This window comes from Astatotilapia calliptera, chromosome 6 (assembly GCF_900246225.1).
Source record: "Astatotilapia calliptera chromosome 6, fAstCal1.2, whole genome shotgun sequence".
Lineage (NCBI taxonomy): Eukaryota > Metazoa > Chordata > Actinopteri > Cichliformes > Cichlidae > Astatotilapia > Astatotilapia calliptera.
The window spans coordinates 24677074-24699204 of NC_039307.1; the positions used below are offsets into that span (position 1 = coordinate 24677074).

At 40.6% G+C, this 22131-nt stretch overlaps 3 protein-coding genes across 5 annotated transcripts; 1 reads left to right on the forward strand and 2 right to left on the reverse strand.

Moving 5' to 3' along the window:
* Positions 1–501: 501 nt before the first annotated feature.
* On the reverse strand, positions 502–5924 carry trmo (tRNA methyltransferase O). The gene is made up of 6 exons (XM_026171274.1): positions 5510–5924; positions 5193–5338; positions 3287–3461; positions 2981–3138; positions 2162–2746; positions 502–968 (listed from the first exon to the last, which is right to left on the reverse strand). Exons 1-6 carry the CDS (start codon positions 5596–5598, stop codon positions 733–735), a joined length of 1389 nt encoding a protein of 462 aa, XP_026027059.1. The 5' UTR covers positions 5599–5924; the 3' UTR covers positions 502–732.
* Positions 5925–7951: 2027 nt separating this feature from the next.
* On the reverse strand, positions 7952–11883 carry hemgn (hemogen). 3 transcript variants are annotated; one of them, XM_026171280.1, is made up of 5 exons: positions 11687–11883; positions 9865–9939; positions 9462–9552; positions 8544–9085; positions 7952–8432 (listed from the first exon to the last, which is right to left on the reverse strand). In XM_026171280.1, exons 2-5 carry the CDS (start codon positions 9926–9928, stop codon positions 8326–8328), a joined length of 804 nt encoding a protein of 267 aa, XP_026027065.1. In that variant the 5' UTR covers positions 9929–9939; positions 11687–11883; the 3' UTR covers positions 7952–8325. The 3 variants fall into 3 exon arrangements, with proteins under 3 accessions (XP_026027065.1, XP_026027066.1, XP_026027064.1); XM_026171281.1 differs by lacking the exon at positions 11687–11883 and having other exon boundaries at positions 9474–9552; positions 9865–10191; XM_026171279.1 differs by lacking the exon at positions 11687–11883 and having other exon boundaries at positions 9865–10191.
* A 124-nt stretch (positions 11884–12007) lies between these two features.
* On the forward strand, positions 12008–17281 carry anp32b (acidic (leucine-rich) nuclear phosphoprotein 32 family, member B). Its single transcript, XM_026171283.1, has 7 exons — positions 12008–12283; positions 14672–14821; positions 14940–15062; positions 15380–15572; positions 15927–16051; positions 16144–16210; positions 17064–17281. The coding sequence occupies exons 1-7, from the start codon at positions 12230–12232 to the stop codon at positions 17144–17146; spliced, it is 795 nt and encodes a 264-aa protein (XP_026027068.1). The 5' UTR covers positions 12008–12229; the 3' UTR covers positions 17147–17281.
* Positions 17282–22131: the final 4850 nt, after the last annotated feature.

Here is a 22131-nt window from a genome sequence, read left to right on the forward strand (position 1 = left end):
CAATTAGGGGGGAGGTAATAGAAGCCTGATGAAAGGGAGGAACAAATAAATCATGACATTACAAGATGTCAGTGGTCAGACTAAAGTGGGGTCCCTCCACATCATCTAAAGAGCCATGGACCCTTTTTCCTACTGTGCTTCTACTGTCCTTGCTCACTGATTAAGTCATGAATCTTTCTGTTGAATCATTTGTTGACTCTTCCTGTCCCACGAGGGCCTTCTTGAGAGTGTTTATGAATCTTATGAGGCTCTGTGGCCCGTTTCATTGCCCAAAGACAATTATAAAACAACACAGCCTCCTTTCCACTGATGTATCCTAATAACACATAAATTAAAGGACTGTCTCTCGAGAAAACAAGAAGAGCTAGCAGCTAACCCACTCCAAGGCTAACCGTTTGCAAAAAGAAGAAAGAAAAGAAATTAAACTCTGTTTGTGCAACTACTTACATTTTTTTCCAAATTTGTAAATACTTTTTAAAGACAAACAGAAAAAAAGGGGCATTTGTTTTTTAAATAAATATCTTATTTAATTATCCAATACAACTTTGAATATACAATGCCTCATTATTCTTCTGTCTGATTTTAAGTAAGCCAATATGATTTACAAATAAAAGTTTGCCAGCAAAGAATTTAGATTGAAATACCAAAAAGAAAGGAACAAACAAGAGGGTGTTTTTGTGTCACATGAAAGGCTCCTCTCTTCAGCTCAAAATCCATCAATGAAAAAGTTTCTCATACTGAAGCAATGTGCGGCTCTACAGGTTTTACCTGCAGCACCTCTGCAAAGCCTTGTCCAAACCAGCAGGTAATGTCAGCCGTGTCAAGGGTGAAGAAAAAGAGTCTGTCCTTGCAGCGAGTCCTCCTGTAGACGGATCGGGGGTCTGCTGACAGGACCCCTCTGATGGCAGCGACTGCCTCCTCTGTACTGCGCAGAAACTTAAACTGGGGTCTGTGGCTTTCAGACAGTCCTGTGTGTTACACAAGTTTGTTTTTCAGTCTCTCTGCTCACATATGAATGAAGGCTTTCACATTAATTACTGATACAACAGTGCCCCCTTATGGAGACAAACATACAGTGCATCTGGAAAGTATTCACAGCGCTTCACTTGTTCCACATTGTGTCATCTTACAGGCTTATTCCAAAATGGATTAAATTCATTTCCAACTCAAAATTCTACACACAAACCACCATGATGACCAAGTGAAACAAAATGCTTGAAAAATAAAAAACAAATATATAGCATGTACATAAGTTATCACAGCCTTTGCCATGAAACTCAAAATTAACCTCAGATTCCACTGATCATCTGTCAGATGTTTCTACAGCTTGACTGGATATGATTTAGAAAGGCACACACCTGTCCACATGCCGTAAGGTACTATAGTTGTTGGTGGATGTCAGAGCACAAACCAAGCCACAGAAAGATTTCTGCAGCATTAAAAGGTTCCAGTGAGCACAGTGAGCTCATTATGCGTAAATGGAAGAAGTGTGGAACCACCCTTCCTACAGCTGACCGCACGGCCTTCCTGGGTAATCAGAGCAGAAGGGCCTTAGTCAGGGAGGTGTCCAAGAACCTGACTGTCACTCCTACAGAGCTCCAGTGTTGCTCTGTGGAGAGAGGAGAACTTTCCAAAAGGACAGACATTTCTGCAGCATGAGACTTATATGGTGGAGTGTCCAAAGGGAAGCCAGTCTTCAAAGGCTGATGACAGCCCACATGGAGTTGCCCAAAGATGCCTAAAAGACTCTCAGACCTTGTGCACCGTCACTCTCCATTCAACCTGACAGAGCTTGTGGGGCACTGCAAAGAAGAACTGGAAGAAACTGTCCCCAAATAGTTGTACCAATCATGTAGCATCATACTCAAAAAGACCCGAAGCTGCCAAAGGTGCTTCGACAAAGTATTGAGTAAAGGCTATGAATACTTATGAACACTTTTGTTTTTTATTTTTAATAAATGTAGTTAATTTCTGAATTAATTTAATGAATTGCAAGCCAACGTTTATCCCTTTGTCATCACAGGGTATTGTGTGTACAATTTTCAGGTGAAAACTGAATTGAATCAATTTTATAATAAGTCTGTAACAAAATATGAAAACAGTGAAGCGCTGCGAATACTTTCCAGGTGCGCTGCATCTCCCATGATCTCAGTCATCTTACCTGACAGGTGTGCAGGGATGAATTCTGCCAGCTCCCTCTCCGCGTGAAGGCTGAATCGCACATCCAGACTTGCGACAGGAGGCTCTCTGATCCAGCCTGCGATCGTAGTGTAGGCTTCCTCTCCGTAGCAGGGATGGTCTACTTCCAACAAAGGTGGTTTAGTTTTAGGAGAGTCTGAACCTCGGTTCTTACTCTCAGAACTTAAGAAAACGTCTTGGTTCACAAAAGCCTTGACCTCCTCCAGCACATTACTGAGGTCTTTGGACAGAGAAAACTGAGCACTGATATGAGATGAACCTGTTGCGTTAGTATTCGTTTTTTCTTCTGGGAGGAGATTCCCCACATAATCACTCGCTGCTCCTCGATCTTCTGTGTTTAACTGCACATCTATGTCTGATCCTTCAGGGAGGTTAGTGCGGTTTCTCTTGTCGTCATTCATTTGGTCAGTGTTTGAATTACAGGGCTCTGAGTCCTCCTCATAGCTCCTCCGGGTGTCGGGGGAGTCATACTCTGGGATATAGGGTTTGATGTCCAGGACTGGGGTGCCTGCAATCATATCAATGTCTGACAGGTGTAGAGTATCACCTAGAAAATAAAGAAATGCATTCATATTCATATACAGCTAAAACATCAACAAAACTAGGTCAGAGTTTAACCAGAGTCTGCTTAAAATAGTGAGATTTAACAAGTGTAACTATTAGTACAAGTGGAAAATTACCCTGTGCTTCAGACAGGGTTCAAGCAACAAATCAGTGCAGCTCCCTCAGAGAAATAACTCAGCTCAGATCAGCACACACACACGTGTTTAGTGACACTGACCGTGTATTTTGTCGAGCTTTGCCAGTGTTAGGCCCAACGCATTCGGTCGATGAGGACTGCGTGTCGAGTACACACCGACTCTCTGCCCGTTCAGCCTGGGCGGCCTCACTTTGGCTTTGTAGCTCAGGTGGCCGTTTTTGTGGAAGAGAAAAATTATCCTGCAGAGGCCAGATGACAAAGAAAGGCAGATGATGGGAAATAGTGTTTACGTGTACATGCTTAGTTAAAATGAGTAAAAAAATATCTTGCGAGTTGGGTAACAATATTTGGTAACGTGTTGTACACAAACACACACACGAAACCTACCAAACATGGGAGTATTGCTCCAGGCCCACCAGAGCGTGCTCCGGGTTGTTGAAGACACTCGGCTGAATTCGAAGTTCTGCCCTTGAAGGGCCACAAATAGTGGGCTGCCGGGGAGTCCCGTTCTTCACAGAAAAACAGGAACTAATGTAACCAATTGGGACCGTTTGGATGTCCCCTGCAAATGATAAGAATATTAGGGTCAGGTTTTGTAACACAGACACTGTGTCTAACTTGGCCTCCAATTTATCCTTTGCACTCACTTTTATTCCACAAGTGTGTTTTGTTATTTATTTAAAAAAAAAAAAATATATATATATATATATATATATATATATATATATATATATATATATATATATATGATTAAATTAGTTACGGACTTGATGACAGACAATTCAAGTCTTTGGCTTTAGAGCAAAACAAATACTCTGAAGATGTCAACATGGTTTCCTTCTTTCTATTTTGGTCACATTTTAGAGGATACATGACCAACCCTGTTAGCAAAATGACACTGAAACAATGCTGACTTTTCATCTGAGTCATCATCACGGTTAAAACTTAAATTTTAAGGCTAAATTAATGTTGGAGCAAATTTAAATTCCTGATGAAACCTGACAGTGTGGTGATAATCAGTCACAGTGAAAATCAGTGCCCCCGTCTCCAAACCATTCACTCTTGCTGGTATTATTCTGCCTTTGTTCACGATTTCAGCTTTATTACAATATTAACCAATGGTGCAAAACCGATCAAGAATCACTATTCAATGCAGGGTCAGTGAAATTTAAGTTTACAGCACAGGCTTAATCACATAGTTTCAAGTATTGGTTGCTGTGTGGGAAATGATTACCCAAATACATAAGCCAATAAAAAGAAAAAGTGCCATGAGTTTCACTCATTAGCTGACTCTGCACGCTGAACATCTCTGAGCCAAAAGTGTTATTTTGGTAGGTATAATTGACGTATTGTTATAAACAGAAATTTAAAGCAAAATAAAGCCTTCCTGAGTAGTGCTCTTTGTTTTAGGGTTTATTTTTTTCTTCCTCTTTTGGTCACACTTTATAGCACAGCACATCACTAAAGGCGTAATTCTTCTGTGGTTAAATGAAACTTTTAGGTATTTTATTTGACATTACAGTGTAATTATATTTACCTACAAATACTTAAAGGTAAGCACACAAAAACAAGTGGGTAACAAGTCAGTGGTTTGGGGGGGTTTAATAGAAAACAAAGAAATATTTATAATGTAAGTAAATGTTAGAAATGCGTAAGTACAGGCTGTACAATGGAGTGGCTTAACCTTACCCAGCAAGAGTATTTTACAGCAAAGGAGACACATATTATATTGCAAGTTTGTACAGCACAAAGTAAAAAAGGACAATTAAATAATAGAAAAACCATCATGCACATCAACATGATGAATATTAAATAACAACATAAACAATAAAGATGTAAAAATTACAATGTAAAGTGGAAAAATATCGGCTAGCTACAAAATTAAAAGGTAATGACACACTAAAAATAGTTATGTCATAATTATAACTGATTACAGTATAACTTGCATCTTCTTTCCTGTAAAATACCTGGAAGTTAAGCAAGTTTTAATCACTCCACAATACAGCCTGCAACACAAAAGGTACAGCATACATATATATATATATTAAATATTTATTTATAATATAAATCACTGTTTTCCTGTAAAAACATCTCAGTCTCTTATTCTAGTGTACTACCTTTAAGTATTTGTAGGTAAATATATTTAGATTGTAATTTCAAGTAAAATACACTGAAATTCCATTTAATTGCAGGGAAATTGCGCCCTTAGTTGCGGGCTGTGTTACTTTTTTTTTGGTGGAGGGAGGGCTTAGTTTTTGTAATTACAAATGTTTGTGACGCTGGTGGTAGCTACCTCGCTCTAATCCTGCTGGCGACGGTGGTGAAGGTGGTGTAGGTGCTGGAGCTTTAACTTCTTCGCTGAGTCCAATCTTCGACACAGCAGCCTGAACCGCCAGCAGCTGTTTGCGATGAGCTCTAATTGCACTGTCTAGCGTCTGCCTGTTAGACAAGATGTTGAGAATGAGCGTGTAATAATAATGGGAACCCTGAAAAATACTAAAAATAAAAAAGGCCAATGCAAAACAGCACACGGCGTTTAATTTGTTTAGTTCTTGAAATAGCAAGAAGTCTCTCGTGAGAAAAACACGTGGCGGTGCAAAACCTACATACCTCAGGTTCTTGATTTCTTTTCGCATCACAGAAACCTGCTGGTTCAGTTTATCCATGTGCTCGGAGCAGCACTCACACAGCGGACTCATCTTACTAACACAAAGACAAAAGACAGCTCTGAAACGGTGAGCTTTTAGCGGCTGTTGTTGCTCCTGAGACCGGAGAGACTTTGTCAACGCGGAAGTGCATGCTAGACTTTATTGTTGGCCAACCAAGAGTGCTGCACGCGTTAAACTGAAACAGGTCGGCTCCTCTGAATCCCCTCTGTAAGTCTGTCATTGCTGTGGGTTCGTTGGTTTGGGATTATTTTTGCTGCCGTTTCGCTTAAATTACCCGTCCATCATTTAAAAATAATGTGTAGTTACATGTGCTGTACAAAACACGCCATGATGAAGGAATGTTTTCTACCAACAGGGGGCAGCAAAGACACGTTTACAGTCTGCTTTTTAAATAAATAAATATTGGCAAACCATAGCACAAACGAAATCAATGTAATGTCGTATATACTCAGTTGTGTTGTCTTTATTGGTACATGTGCATATCCTGCATTTGTCTAGCCCTGAATGGACTAGTTGTTCAACAGGTTTGGCTGTACACAATAAAAAAAAAACCAACATAATGTATTGTAATTTTAGGTATTTGAAGTTAACCTCCCCTCAACACCTACAGGGGATCATTGCAGCTTAAGCACTAATGAATCTTTCGAAATCACTAACTAAAGGCTTGTATATTAATATTACACTAACATATGTACAGTCACTGATCACTTTCTTAGATATACTTGTTCAACTTGGCAGCAACTCAGTCCATTGGGCATGCAGATGTGAATAAGATGACCTGCTGAAGTTCAAACTAAGCATAAGAATTAGAAAGAAAGTTGATCTAAGAGTGACTTTTGGTGCCAGACGATTTGGTGTTTTAAAGAGAATGGTCCAAATGAGTGGTAGTTTAAACAAAACTAGCTTTATTGGTCGCATACACAATCATACAGAGTACAGGGAAATGTGTCGTGTCCGAGCTGTGGACAGGCTGGAGACATAGCCGCGCCATTCCAGGGCTTGGTGTTTGACATGGGGGGCCTAGCAAGGACCCTTACTAGACACTGGGAGGGAATCAAACTTGCGACCTCAGCTCCAAAGATGTGTGGTCTTACCACCACACTATCCAGTGTAGGATATGCCTTATTGATGGCAGAATGTCCAGAGGAGCATATAGGAAGTCAACAAGGCAACAAATAACCACTGGTTACAAACAAGATATGCAGAAAAGCATTTCTTGAACCTTGAACTATAGGCTACAGCAGCGGAAGACCACATCTAAGTTAAGAACAAATGGCTGAGGCTACAATTTGCAACAAATAAGGCGATAGTTAATCATTAGTGAAAATGTCTTGATGCATGCTCAATCATCCAGGAAGAGAAATCCCAACAAGTTGATTCTGTTCATCTGGACGTCGTGTTTTCAGTGGGAGAAGTTTTCAGAGACTGAAGAAGTCACTTGGATGAGAGACAAAACATTTCTCCAACTGAAAACACGACGTCCAGATGAACAGAATCAACCTGTCAATTTTTTTATTTTTTTTGTTGCATCCTTAAATCAGCTGATTTACAAAAGTAAATCATACCAGGTCACAAAGCTCAGATCATCTCAACCTGGATTGTTGAACACTGTTGTCGAATATTAAAACTCTTCACTACATACACTCATTCAGCACTATGAAAAATTGGGGAAAATGTTGCCTGATCTGATGAGTCTCAATTACTTCTGCAACATTTAGATGTTAGGGCCAGAATTTGGATCCATCCTACCTTGTATCAGTGATTCAGGATGTTTGTGGTTTAATGGTGTGGAGGATATTTTTCATACAATTTGGTCAACTGAGCATCATCTATACAGCCTACCCAACTACTGCTGCTGACCATGTCGACCCCTTTATGACTACACTGTACCCATCTTCTGTTGGCTACCTCCAGTAGGATATCATAATCTCACAAAGCTCAGATCATCTCAACCTGGTTTATTGAACAACACAGTGAGTTCCATTTACTCAAATGGCCTCCATAGTCATTCAATCCAGTAGCGCATCTTTCGACCTTTTCTGTCATTTTTCTAATTAATCAGTTATTACAGCTTTTACGAGTACCTTTTCCATCTCTTTATGTAGTACAAATGAGTAAATTATAAGCACTACCAGTAGCCACTTGCAGATAGGGCTAAATGTTTCACTACACGTGTCTCAACAGATAAGCCACAGATTAAATCTACAGATATGCTGTTCAAACTGTAGACCAAACATCATTTAATTTCACTCACCAGAGAGGAGAGATGTCATATGTGAACAAAATGGTACATAATTATTTCATTTAATGAAAATCGAGTTAATTCTAACTGCATGTGGATGTCTTTCTCAGTCGATGACTCCTATAATAACGACTACTGTTAAATGATGCAGAAATGACTTTTATTAGACGAATAGTAACTTTTACAAAATTCTGTAAAAATAAATCCACAATTATGAATACATAATTACCAGCGATTTATACCCTTAACTTTTAAATAAAGGCCAGTGAAACTGGTTGCATACTAAATTGAAAGTATATAAAAAAAAAGATCATAAGCTTTGCAGTGAAGCACAACCAAAATAAATAAGCATACAGCTTTGGTTTGAATTCATACATCTTTCAAATAAGCAATGACTTGCCTCATCCTGTGTGTGCACACTACACAGAAAAAGAAGAAAACAGAAACCAACTGTGACGAGGCTTTGTATATATAAAGCAATATCTTAACAGTGCATTTCAGAAAAAAAGTTGCAGTTAATTTCCTGGAAAATATTCCTGAGCCATAGGCTGAGCAGAGACAGTTGGAACTGAGTACACGTTATTTTGTTCAGGCACGTTGATCGAAAGTGTTTCACTCAAATCTAAAAAAAAAAAAAAAAAAAAAAAAGACAGATAATTTAATAATTATTAAACCTTTCGAACCAGACAATGTTTCAAAGTATTGTTTTAGTGTATTTTTACAACATACAAACCTTCATTAGCGCGTTTGTTGCCTTGTGATGGAGAGACGTCCTCCTCCTCATCTGGGTCCTCAATCAGGACCTGGCCTGGGGCCTCCTTGCCTTGTGACTCTGTATAGAGGGTCTCCACTTGGGGAGGAGCTGAGGGAGGAGCAGGAGTTACAGCTGGAACAGAGTCTAGGGACTGAGCTGGGACTAAGACGGCATCTGGAGCAGGAGCTGAATCTTGGACGGGAACTGGAGCAGCAAAAGCCAGAGTCGAAGCAGGAGCAGAATTCTGCACAAACTCGAACACTGCTGCAGGAGCAGGAGCAGCAAGGATTGAAGCTGGTTGTGATTCCAGCCCAAACAGCGGAGGCAGAGAGCCGGTTATTTGGTCCTGAATGACCACAGCGGGTTCAGGTACCACCACGACTGCAGGAGTTTCCTGAAGTGCTTCAACTTCTTCCTGAACAGCAGACAGCTGCGGTGTGGGTTCAGTCTTCCTGGGCCTCCCTCTCTTCTTTGCACCACTCTTGTCCTCAGCTCTTGATCTTTTCCGTTGGCTCTCCACCCTGAGAGAGCACCGCAATTAACTTAAACAACAGTGGACATTGAAACAGGTCTTTGTGACAGTTTTGCAAAGCTAATAGTACAAAGTCCTTGACCCAGATCTGTGGCGTCAATAGAAAAAGCAGAGCAACCTTTGCTTTCCTCTTGCTCCATATTCAATATAAACCAGAGGAGTGATAAGCAGCCAGAGTGCTGATAGTGTTTTCAGCATGTACTGTACTGTACAGTGTTTCAACGCGGGCTACTAAACTTTTCTGGCTAGGACCACCACTTTCTTCTACTGCACTTAAGTGCTGAAATTTGTAGATTTCTCCAAGAGCATAGAGGTAAACATAGGCAGCAGCGCTAACACTGTCTGTGCTTTTACTACAAATTTACCCAAAAACCCACTGGTTAGTTTCCTTCTCTTCTGCTTCGGCCTTTCTCTTCCTGAGAAGGTCCCTGTCTCGCAATCGGCGACGGATCCCACCTTTGAAACAAAGAGCCGTGCACAGAAATCATTTTCATATGGTGCATTAGAAATTCAAAGACAAACTGCATGACTGGGTAATGTGCTTGACTCGTGACAATGTAGACTTTCTTCTCCTAGCTACACACTGGCAAACTTTGAAAACAGACAGATTTGTGATATTACCTAAATGTTGATCAAAGGTCTGTATCTGAGTTAACCAATAGGATTGCAGTGTATGCAAAGACATAACCAGCTCCTTCAGCATTTTGGTGTGGAAATGCTCGAGCAGCCAATTTCCAAAGTAGAGATTAATCTTTAAAGAAATCCTACCTTCCTCCTCATTTGGATTTTTATATTCCAACTCTTGTTTCTCTTGTTGCGACGTGTCCTCCATTCTGAGTCCTGCTATGAATGAATTCAACTCATTGAAGGCGGGCAAGCGCAAAAAAGACGACAGAATAACTTCTGACAGTTTTCTATTCCCACCCCTAGACGAATTATCTGGTTAACCATTACCACAGTGCAGGGAGAGTTCTTGCAACTTTGGTCTTATCATATTTGTAAAGCTGGAGGAGTTGGCACAAAACTGACAGACAGAGCGGGGAAGACAACAGCAGGTTGTGTGTGTGTGTGTGTGTGTGTGTGTGTGTGTGTGTGTGTGTGTGTGTGTGTGTGTGTGTGTGTGTGTGTGTGTGTGTGAGAGAGATAGGGTAACAAATATATATGTTGTACTAGAGCTCTTCAGCAGCTGATCTAAAGGCACTGCTGTAGCTTAACAAGAGCAAGACTTTTTTGGACAGTTTCTCAATTAGGGGTCCAATACATGTGAAGTTATTAAGTTTTGAATATGATATCAAGAAAAAACACAAAAGCTCAAAATATTTCTGTAGAAAATTCATAATATTAATCCACAAATCATAAGAAATATGCCTTTTTGGTAGGTAAACCACACTACGGACCAAACAAAATTCCTGTCTTCGTCCACAGTTGGGGCATATACCCATCTTATCGCTCAGATGGCAAGTTGCTCGGTTGGGTTGCGTTCGTAATCTTCTAACAACACATTGAGCCCTGATGTATGTGTGTGTGTGTGTGTGTGTGTTTGAGACACTCAGAGAGAGAGAGAGGGAGAAAAGAGCTATCCAGTAGAGTAAATAACACTCAACTGCCAATTGCTCCCAGCACTGTGGAGGGAAATGTTGAAAGCTCTCTTTCTAAATGTACTGATTTCTGCATGAAGGTGCTCGTAATGCACTCACTTTTCAACGTCATATGAAGAGAATCTATACAGACATTCTGCACTGGTGGAAGCTATGAGTGCTAAGAAGTGAGTGAAAACATATATGTTTAAGTATTGGTTTTCACACACTCGAATTAAAATCACAAAACACAATCATCCAAACCTTCCAGCATAGTTCCAGCAGTTCAAAAGATCCCAAACTGCACATAGTTAGCTCCTCAGCTAATAAAACTCCAACTGACACATTAATAAACCCCCTCCAGCATTACTGTTACAGCCAAAAGCAGACAGGGCTGTCATTCACACACAGCCCCACTGTTGCACAATGAAATGTGAGGAATGTCAGTGTAGATATTACAGTGCCATCTTCTGGCATTGCTTCTCAACTACCAAACACTGATTTAAAAACAGTGTCTGTGTGTATATATACACTGTGCCTTTAACAAGCATGTGGCCAGAGTTAGGGTATTTGCATTGGTTCCCCTCAGCACACTATGCAAACACATCTTGCTAACATTTATACATTTGTTATATTTACTAGACTTAAAACAGGCTATAATTTGATATGCATTTATAGTATTAAAGCTTATTCACTGATTAATTTAGAATAAAACAGAAAAAACTACAACCATAGTAGATTTTCTACTTCAACGCTGGAGAGTGTCAGGAAGTAAAGAGGAGGGGTTGTGTGGGGTACCCTACCCGTCCATATGTGTATATACAATGCTCTCTTTAAGGCAAACCACATATAGCCCTACTTTTTAGCGGTTGGGGGTAGGAATGAGCCATTTAGTAGCCAAGAAACAACACAATTATTTTTTGTTTTATTACAATGTAAAAAAGTATCGAACATTCACAAGACCCAACACACACATATACATTTTTTAAACAGGCATACGTTATGATAGTTACCTCATAATTACACTGCTTGTCTGTTGACTATAAAGCAGTAATGCATTCGAGATTTCCTGTGACACTTTTAAATGAAGAATAACAAAGTTCACCATGTGACCTACTTTATCGCCGTTTAATTGCTTGGTTGCTTATTTGTTTTGCATACGCTACACGCGTCTGTTCGTGCACATCCTTCGCTGAATAAAACCGACTTCTCAAAGAAAAACCCCGCCGTCTTCACTGAACGACACAGTACAGTAATTTCCTTGCACAAAATAAATTGCACCATAGCACCGTTTCGGGGCAGCGTCATGTTTTGTGACTGCAATGCCTTTTTTTTTTTAGAGGCGATGGGCGTTTCTGGACGCAGATGGCGCTGTTGAGCATATATTTTGTTTCAGTCCCGTTTCCCTCCATGGTTTCCCCTCTCTCCGACTAACTTAGCGTTTGGCTCAGTTCATTATACAGTCCTATATTCTCCCTCCATTAGGGCATCTCTGCCTTTGGACTGAAGATCCCAGCAAAATCCCGAGGAGAAAAGTTTAACTTTCATAGGGCAAAATGGACATGAAAAAGAGGATCCACTTGGAGCTAAGAAACAGGACACCGTCTGATGTGAGTCGTGCTTTTTTTTAAAACCAACCCTTAGTTTTCAGGCTAGCCCCTGCTAGCCTAGCTTGCTACTTTTTTTGCTTTGCGAGTGACCCTGTGTGGCTAACGTAATGGTGACCACATGGGCTTTAGATTGTGTTTCTCATTTATAACGGGGCGGAAAACAGTCGCATAACAAGCCAGAGCCTTTATGCTGGTTAGGATTGGGCGTATAGGGGCAACGAGACGAGAAAAGCTATATTCAGTCGTTACTTTGAAACGGCGATTCCCCCCAGCTTGCTGGCATTATTGCAGTGCTTTAACCGTTTCGCAGCCTCCCTGGTCAATGGTGCACACACACGATTCAGCTCCACTCCACCGTTGTAGCACAATTAGTAAACTTCTTTTTGCGCCTATATGAGGAGAAAGCAGTTTACTGTGCTGCGTTCGGCATTCACAGAGCGGTATATTTTATACAGACCTTGGAAGCCATGTTTGCTGCTAGCATAACTGCTTAAAAAAAACGAGGAGCTTTTTTGTGTAATAATTGCAAAATTACTTTAAACTCTGGTGCTGAACAACAAACGAGTTTTGTAAACGTTAAACGGGCCGTCGCAGATCACGAGTCGTATGTTCACATTTCTGTGGAGTATACGTCTACATCAAACGGCCACAAAGATTCAGGCAGCGACAACAAAAAACACTTGGTTCACGAGTCATCCGTACCTTAAACCGCTAATGGTGAAAATACACCGCAACTCCAAAACCTTAGAGCCGGGAGACACTCAACAAACAGCCAACCGCTGCTGTTGGTGCTGATTTGTTTAAAGACACGTTGCAATCTGTAAGTTTTTAAAGGGAGTGTACATCCATTAATTCCCTCATTAATTCTTCTCTAGTTGTGCACCAAGCTATAGTATCACTTATCATCCGTGCATCGTCTTAAAGACGACGACGATGAAGATTCGCATGCTTATTGAATGAAGCCTGATGGTCCGGGGTTTCAGAACCATTCAGACTACCAGCCAGCTAACTTGGTATTAGGTTCCCGCCATATTACCCCCTTCTCGCTACCGGTCAAAGACAACAAAATCTATCCAGTTGTAAAGTAAAAACACCAAACACGACTACAATGTGCTCCAGTAATCGTTACTATTGTTAAACTTGGCGCTTGCTACCACACAGATGCATGTGTTGGCCAGCGGCTTCATTGACCGAGCCAGGCTGCTCGAATGACACGGAGATCCGGCGCACCGCGCTTCATGCGTGGGCAGCCAAAAGCTCCCCGCTCGGCGTTCCCCCTCGTATCATGCACGAAATAAAATCAATTTAACACCGAAAAACCACTTTCGGTTATATGTAAATAACGCTTATTGCTCATTCTTAATAGCACTTTCCGCCATTGAAGCGTTCGGAGGACTGCATACTGTAGCTCAGGAATCGCCATGTTGTCATTCTGTCGTCTTTGAAGCTCTGGGAGAAAGGAACTGTCTCCATCTTTGTTTTTTACTAAATTTCCGTTCTCAATATATTTCCTTCGCCACTTCGACCTGAAAGCGATGCTGTACCCTCTAACAAACTGCCAATATCGGTCGTTTGCTCGACGACAAGGAATATTCCACTTCCCCCATGAAAGCTGGTTTAACGAAAGAAAAAAAGAATCTCTTTACTAAGGGTGTATTCGCAATCCTTTCCGTTGCTGTTGGGTTGGCTAATGGCGGGCAGACAGACCTCTCTAGCTGCTCCTCTACGGCACGGCAGCGTTTAAAAGGGGCAATGGCTAGCCTGTAGCGAGCTAGCTCACAAAATCATTGCATTTGTCATTAGTGACTGCATCAGCAGGCCATGGGAAGCCGCTGCTTTGCTCTTCCTCGTTTCAAAGAAATCAATAGACGACCTGTAGCGGTCGGTTAAACGAAGCACACAGTGATAGCAAAGTGTTTTTAGATAGAGACTGAGTATCCATTTTGGTGTTTTTAATCGAGAAACGTCTGTCTTTGACGCTTGACAAGAACTTTTTTGGTAACGTTTAACAATGACTTGCGCAACCAGTGTGAGCTTTAACAGAGTCAAAGTAACTCCGCCTTCAGAGTTGTTTTTTCTAATATTTTAAGCAACTATAAAACGCCTGTAATCATTTTACACAAAGTGAAGGGCCATTTTACAAACACCACCACCCACTGATTATTAATACGTTAGGGTTGCTCTGTTCCCCGAACGCCTTTCTTAATGATTTTGTTTGGAAAAAATTAATAATATTTGCAAAATGTATTTTGGAATATTTAACATTTGGTCTGTTTTAAAATACACTTAAGTTCTAAAAGTTTTGCAAGTAGTTGTAGTACTTGCAAATGCATTAAAAAGTACAGGTAATTTTAAAAGAATACTATTTGTTTGTTTTTTCAATCTCAGGTACGAGAACTTGTCCTGGACAATTGTCGATCAGTTGAAGGAAAAATCGAAGGTCTCACAGCTGAATTTGTCAACCTGGAGTTCCTCAGTTTGATAAACGTCGGCTTAATCTCAGTCTCTAATCTGCCCAAACTAGGAAAACTGAAAAAGGTAAGCGGGAGTGATTATTCATTCTCATATATTCATGACAAAAAAGAAAGGAGGGGGGGAAATAAAATGTGCAAAGAACCATCTGGACTAATCTCTCTTTTTACTGTCATTCATTCAGCTGGAGTTCAGCGACAACAGGATCAGCGGCGGGCTTGATGTTTTAGCAGAAAAACTACCCAACCTCACACATCTAAACCTGAGTGGCAACAAATTGAAAGACATCAGCACATTGGAACCATTGGTATGTGTTCACATGTGTTTTGGGGGTCATTTACATGCTACACACTTCACAAATAGTAAACCAGCTAATGCAGTGTTCATCATAATCATTTTGGGAAGTGAGGTTTCAGCAGCTTTGTTTTGATTACTCCACTCATAGCCAAAGGTATTTTAAGGGATAACCCATTCAGTAATTAATGGTCTCGCAAACTTCAGACAGACGGATCTCTGTCGTCTCACATTATCTCATTGTCACATGTAAACTGGAGCCTAGTACCATTACTACCACATTTCAGCGACAGTCTCATCACAGCATTTCTCTTCTCTTCTTGCCAACAGAAAAAGCTGGACAACCTGAAGAGTTTGGACCTGTTCAACTGTGAAGTGACAAACCTGAACGACTACAGAGAGAGCGTGTTCAAGCTGCTGCCCCAGCTCACCTACCTGGATGGTTATGACATGGAGGACAGGGAAGCCTCAGACTCTGATGGAGAGGTGGACGGAGACGGTGTAGACGATGATGAAGATGAAGGTATGAAGTTGTGCTTTGCTGTAGTAAAAATAAGAGCAGGTATTTTTTTTGGTTGTCAAATCCAACGAACAGACCGTAAATGAGGTTTTACCTCTGTGTTGGAACGTCCCATTGTTGTTCAAGAACAATTAAAGACTCCTCGATCATTCATGCCATTGCTCTGGTGACATGTTCGCTCATTATGAAAAATGCGTGCACCGCAGTAGCTTATTTAGAAACGGCTCCACGGCTGAGTAACGGCAATCGCTCTCTCATTTCTGTAAAGTGAAAATGTGAAAGCGATCGTTGCGATTAGCCTCCGCGCGCTCTCACTTTGCGGTCGACTGATTGTTCCTTTTCACTTTTGTGTCGCAGAAGGAGAGGAGGAAGAAGACGAGGACGGAGAGGAGGAGGACTTCGATGAGGAAGAGGACGATGAGGAGGACGAAGAGGAGGTAGAAGGAGAGGAGGATGACGAGGAAGGCAGTGGTGAAGATGAGGTGAAAAGTGAAACGAGCTTGGTGGAGCTGTCGTTAAAGCGGGTTGATGCACGGTCTCATTTTTTTTAACGTGTAAAATGTTGTTCACATAGGAGGAAGACTTTGGTCAGGATGGAGAAGTAGATGAAGAGGATGAAGACGAGGATGAAGATGAAGATGGTATGTAACTTCTTAAAGTAAATTTACTCACAATTTTGGCTCAAACATCACTACAAGAGTCAGTCGAAGTCTTTCGATATGTCTGCACAACTCAAGACTGAGACTTAATTCAGGGGTGAGACAACTTGTTGTTTTTCTTTGTTCTGTAAGATGGAAATAAAATAGACTTATGTCTTGGAAAAGTGCATAAAACAATGGAAAATTATTAACTTATAGATCATACCCAACTGTTAGAAAGCATTAAAAACATCAGAAATGTTCCAAAAATGTCAATCAATTTTGAAACAAAGAATTGAAAAACACTTGAAACCTATTTACATGCATGACTTGACTTGAGTTGTCAAGTGATACAACACCAGCTGTTACACCATGTAGGGCAGTCCCCAAAGTTCTTCACGACTCCGTCAGCAATGTGGGAACCCTTCACCTGGTACACAGAAAATAGATCTATCTTGTCTTCTTGATGTTGCATCTGTTTAGAGATTACTGCTTTAGTGATCACCTGTTACTGACATTTATCTTTATAACTAAAATAACAGTAGTGCTCAGTCAATCCCAAATAACATGTGATGTGAGAATGTTAGTCACTTAACTAAGAACAAAATCTTGCACGAGGGCGTGACTGAAGATGCATTTCTTCCGCTTTATTTTGTGCTCGTAATCACGCATCGTTATAACATGTAGGGACAGCAATGTGATAGCGACCATTATTAAGCGACTCCCACAGAGTGTGATAAATGCAGAGATTGAATCTGTTTAAAATGGGTGGAGGATTACTGTATTCATGCTTGCAGATGCAAGAATTTGTGTAGTTTTGGCTCCTTGTCACAACAGTTTTCTTCTTTACCTTCAGAAGCAGAAACCGGCAAAGGCGAGAAGAGAAAGCGAGACCCAGAGGATGAGGACGACGAGGACGATGACGAGGACGACGACTAAGAGCTAAAGTTGAAAACGAGAGCCTACCGAGTTACCCCTCCTCTCCCCCACAAACCCGAACGTCCACCCTCCTACAACTCACACCGCCTTTGTAATCCACGTCAACCCCCCTCCCCAGCGCTGAGCTCTTTTTATGGGGCTAGACTGTACCGAATGGGTGGGCCGAGTGGAGCTGCCCCCCCCCCCCTCTTTTTTTTTTTTTTTTTTTTTTTCTCCCCCTGCCCCCCATGGAACTGAGAGCCACCCAACACCCTCCACCTCACCCCACTCACGGCCCCCGAGGTTCTCAGGCAGCCCACCACTCAGCATTCCACAATTTCACTGTCGATCCCTCTTTATGTATTCCCGTGTGAGGACTTTGGGACTGGTATCTAGTTTTGGGTCTGTGCTTTTAATATTTTGTTGGATGAATAATTTTTGTTGTTGGGTTTATTATTTCTCTTTTGTCTTTTAATTTTTTTTTCTCCGTTCCTTATTTTTCCCAATAAAATTATTGCTATAGCAGCTGTGCAACCAGCGAGCCATGATTTTTAGTGTGGCTGCCTGTTGCACAAATCAAGGTTGTAGCTACATTTTTACTTTCTGTATGACAAAAAAACAACTTTGTAAATAAAATGTTAACATTTTGTGCTTTTCTTTCTTCATGCTCCTCTGTCCCCAAATTATTTCAAGAGGATGGAAGGATAACTCTTCTCAGCACTGGGTAGTACTGGGTTTGACCCCATTTTGCCATCAGAACTGCATTAATTTTTTGCAACACAGATTCAACAAGATGCTAGAAACATTCCTCAAAGATTTTGGTCAATATTGACATGATGGCATACAGTTGCTGTACCAAAATAACTCTGGCACTATTGTTTCACTGAATCACTGAAACAATACAGGATAAATTTATGCTTTCATCGTTGTTTATGACAAATCCTGACCCTACTTCTTCTATCCAATTTTGGTGAGGCTGTGGGAACTGCAGCCTCTGTTTCCTGTTTTTAGCTGACAGGAATGGTCTTCTGCTGTTGAAGCCCAAAGAGATGCTCTTCTGCATACCTTAGTTATAACAAGTGGCCAATAAAGTTATGGTTGCCTTTGTTACCCAGAGACCTCAGTTTCCTGTTAGCTGACAGGAGTGGGGCAGAATGTGGTCTTCTGCAGATATAGCCCATCTGCTTTAAGGTTCAAGAGACGTTCTTCTGCATATCTTGATTGTAACGAGTTTGTATTTGCCTTCCTTTCAGCTCATAACATTTCCTGACCGCTGTGTAATTCCTAGAGATGGTTGTGTGGGGAAAACCCAGTAGATCAACATTATCTGAAATACTCAGCCTAGCCTGTCTGACACCAACAACCTTGATGCATTCAGTGTCACTTAAATCACCTCTCTTCGTTGTTCTGATCCTCCATTTGATTTTCAGCAGATCATCTTGATCACATCTAAATGCGCTGGGTTGCTGCCATGTAATTGGTTCATTAGATATTTATGTTGCTGAGCAGCTGAACAGTTGTACCTAACAATGTGGCCAGTGAGTTTAAAACATTATAATGACCAGTAGTGACGTAAGTGGACAAAATGCACCCAAAGTCTTTCACATAAAATTCCTTTTGCCCAGACACAACAGGAAATACCAAATGCAGCAGATTTAAAAGCCAAATCTAAAAAAAAAATTTGCCACCTGTTAATTTTGTTTTTCCTTTCTTTTCTTTATGTAATCTGCTATGCAGCAATATCATGGGGAAAAAAAATCAACTGGCAAATTCAGAATGCTGAAGCCTCACTTTGGCTTTGGCTGAACTTAAGAATACATTCCTACACAGAACAATTGCTTCTTTTTGTCACAGGACAAAGGCACTGTTTCACAGCCGATACGAACAGGAGAAACACTTACTGTATAACAATGCATATATACAATTTGGTGTCTGTAAAATAAGGACAGAAAAAAGCCTTTCAGCCAAAGTTAATTTTGGGGGCTCAGAAATCTGAGTTCGACTATTGAAAAGGGGACCAAAGTTGGTTTGTGTTTTTTGTCTTTTCCAGCATAAAATTGACTCTTGGTGTATCTGTCTGTGCACTGCAGCTCACTGGGAAATGAAACAGAGAAAATTCAGTTCTAAAACACTGACTTTAGAAAATACCCATTTTGACTTATTCAGCATCATATTTGGTTCAACTGCACTTTGCCAGATGAGGTCTGTGAATTTTGTCTCCGATCATTCACACTGGAATCATGTTGAGAGGGGGCATTTAGCAGCGCCTTTAAATGCACACATGGGTGCTTAAGTATTGTATTAATATAGATAAGAAAAAAAGGTTCCTGCCCCTCACAAGCTTGTAGTTTATAGTTCGTTCTGTAACTAAGTGCAGTCATTTTTCACTTTACAGAAACAGCAAAGCAACCTCAGGACAGAGCCCACTGCTCTGTAACACCTTTATTCTTAATAATAAGACCAGAAATGACAACAAAACTGCATTACTGAATTGTGGAGAGACGATAATCTCTTTTAAAGAGTTTATGGCTGCTGATCTACTCCAGGCTGCCCTTATAAAAAAAAAAAAACACTACCCAGACAATCGTGTACAGATGGAAAATGTTTGTTTCCATGTGCTGCACTCTCAGACTCTCAAGTAATTTGTAGTCAACCGAGGAAGCGGTGCTGTTTTTGTACAAAAAAAGAAGAAATATTCACATTTTTGTTCATGTTTGATTGACATGTTTTATATTTCACTTATGTTCTGCTCTAATAGAGAATGTCAACAGTCAGAGATAATTTGATTACCCTGGAAAATTTAAGAATTTTAAAAAATACATAAAATTTTTACTAAATACATTTTAAAGACACAAAATAACTGCATTAAAATCTGTGGAAGTCTGACGCAGTGAGGCTCGTACAAAGTCGGCAACAACCAATAAATGACATAGTTTATTAAATCAGACAGCAAATGCTACAAGTGAGCTACATTATTGCTCCGGCGTAATGTAAGAGACTGTCAGTGTGCATGCTTTAATGCCGAGAGGTCTCGGGCAGGGATTGATATTGCTTCATTTCAGCTTGTCGAGTTGTTTCTCTCCCCTCTGAGGACTCAGTGTACGCCACATTCATAACAGAGCAACAGAACGATCATCATCTGCAGAGTTTTACTATCACAATTTTCAGCAAGAGCAATAATAGTCATCACGGTACCACAACAATGTGATGATAACTTGGAGGAAATGGCAAGAAAAAACACTTATGGAGAAACAACAGTCCCTTTCCCCTCCCTCCTTATTGTTAATTATTCATACTAATGTATGATGTGCGTATATTGAAATTATATTCTACGCGAGTGAGCCATTGAGGGTAAGACAAAGGCAAAGGGTATCAGAGCTGGCAGCGAGTTTCCGATTTTGATGGCCCAGTGACTTCACACGGTATGAAATCAGATTAAACTAGATGCCATTTCTCCACCAATTAAAGCATTGGATTGTTAGTTTTGTAATTAGAAGCTGGAGAGAAATTTTAAATGTAAGGAGTGGGACTTTTGTTCTACTACTACTACACTACTGTCTTTTTGGTAAACCTCTACAGATTAAGATAAACACAGCCCTGTGTGAAAAGTTATTTGTACACTTGTCAGATACTTTATTGGGTACACCTTGCTAGTACCAAGTAGTACTTATGTAAAACATTAATTCTTTGTGGCATAGACTCAGCAAGAGCCTGGAAACATTCCTCACAGATTTTGGTTCATTTCTACATGACAGCCTTACATAGTTGGAGGCTTGTTATCCCTCAGAGCTGGAAGAGCCATCAGATGACAGCTACTATGTAGTTATGAGGATGATATGGTCAGTAGCAATACTTGGTGTTTTAACTAGTGCTCAGTTGGCACAAGAGGGAGCCAAGTTTGGCAAGAAGATATCCCGCACACCACTGCACACTACCAGCAGCACGTACTGCCGATAGGCTACAAAGGTAAGATAGAACTGTGCTTTGTTTATATTCTGTTTATGCCAATTTCTGACCCTACCATTCAAATGTTGGAGCAGAAATTGAGGCTCATCAAACCGGGCAACATTTTCCAAATTTCTGTGGTCAAATTTAGATGAGCCTGTGTGAACTGTAGCCTAAGTTTTCCCATTCTCTGATGGCACCTGGTGTGGTCTTCTGCTGCTGTAGACCAGATAGGTGCTCTTCTGCAGATTTTGGTTATAACGTAACATAAAGTGATTATTTGAGTTTGAGTTCTCTTCTGACCTCTGCCATTAACAAGGCATTTTCTCCCAGAGGACTACTGCTCACTGGGTATTTTCTCCTTTTCAGACCAATCTCTGTAAAACTTAGAGATGGTTTTTGGGGAAAATCCCAGCAGATCGCCAGTTTCTGAAATACTCAGCCCAGCACGTCTGGCACCAACAACAATGACATGTTCAGCATTACTTAAATGACCTCATTCTGATTCTGTTTGAACTTGTCTATGTGATTAACCAATTAGATATTGGTGTTAATATACAGTTAGAAGGATGTAATTAAAGTCCTGGTAAGTATCTAATCCAATATCTAATTGGTAATTAAACAACCATAACAATATAACCACTTGAGTTTGCCTTGAATGAGGCCTATTATGTTCTTTTCTACCTCCCTATTTTCAGTTTTGGACTTTACTACAGTAGCTTTGCATGATTCACAGTTCTAAATAATTGTTATACTCAGCTTTGGTGCAGTTCCTTCGCTCCCCTCAAGCCAACTTTCTTCTGGCTGCCCCTCAAAACCAAAAGGCTTTGAACAGCAGACGGGTGGAGTTGCTGTGTCCCTGAGATCACCATGTTAAGGACATCTTGCAGATCAAAGAGTAGAAATAAATTCAAACTTAGCATTTACAGATCTTTTGGCTCGCAGGGATCACATGGACACACACTGATCTCAATATTGGATCCTTTGGTTGTTTATTAGGAGTATCCACCACAGTGTGTATATATATATATGATGGATTACCAGGTTCCAGTAAATGCAAC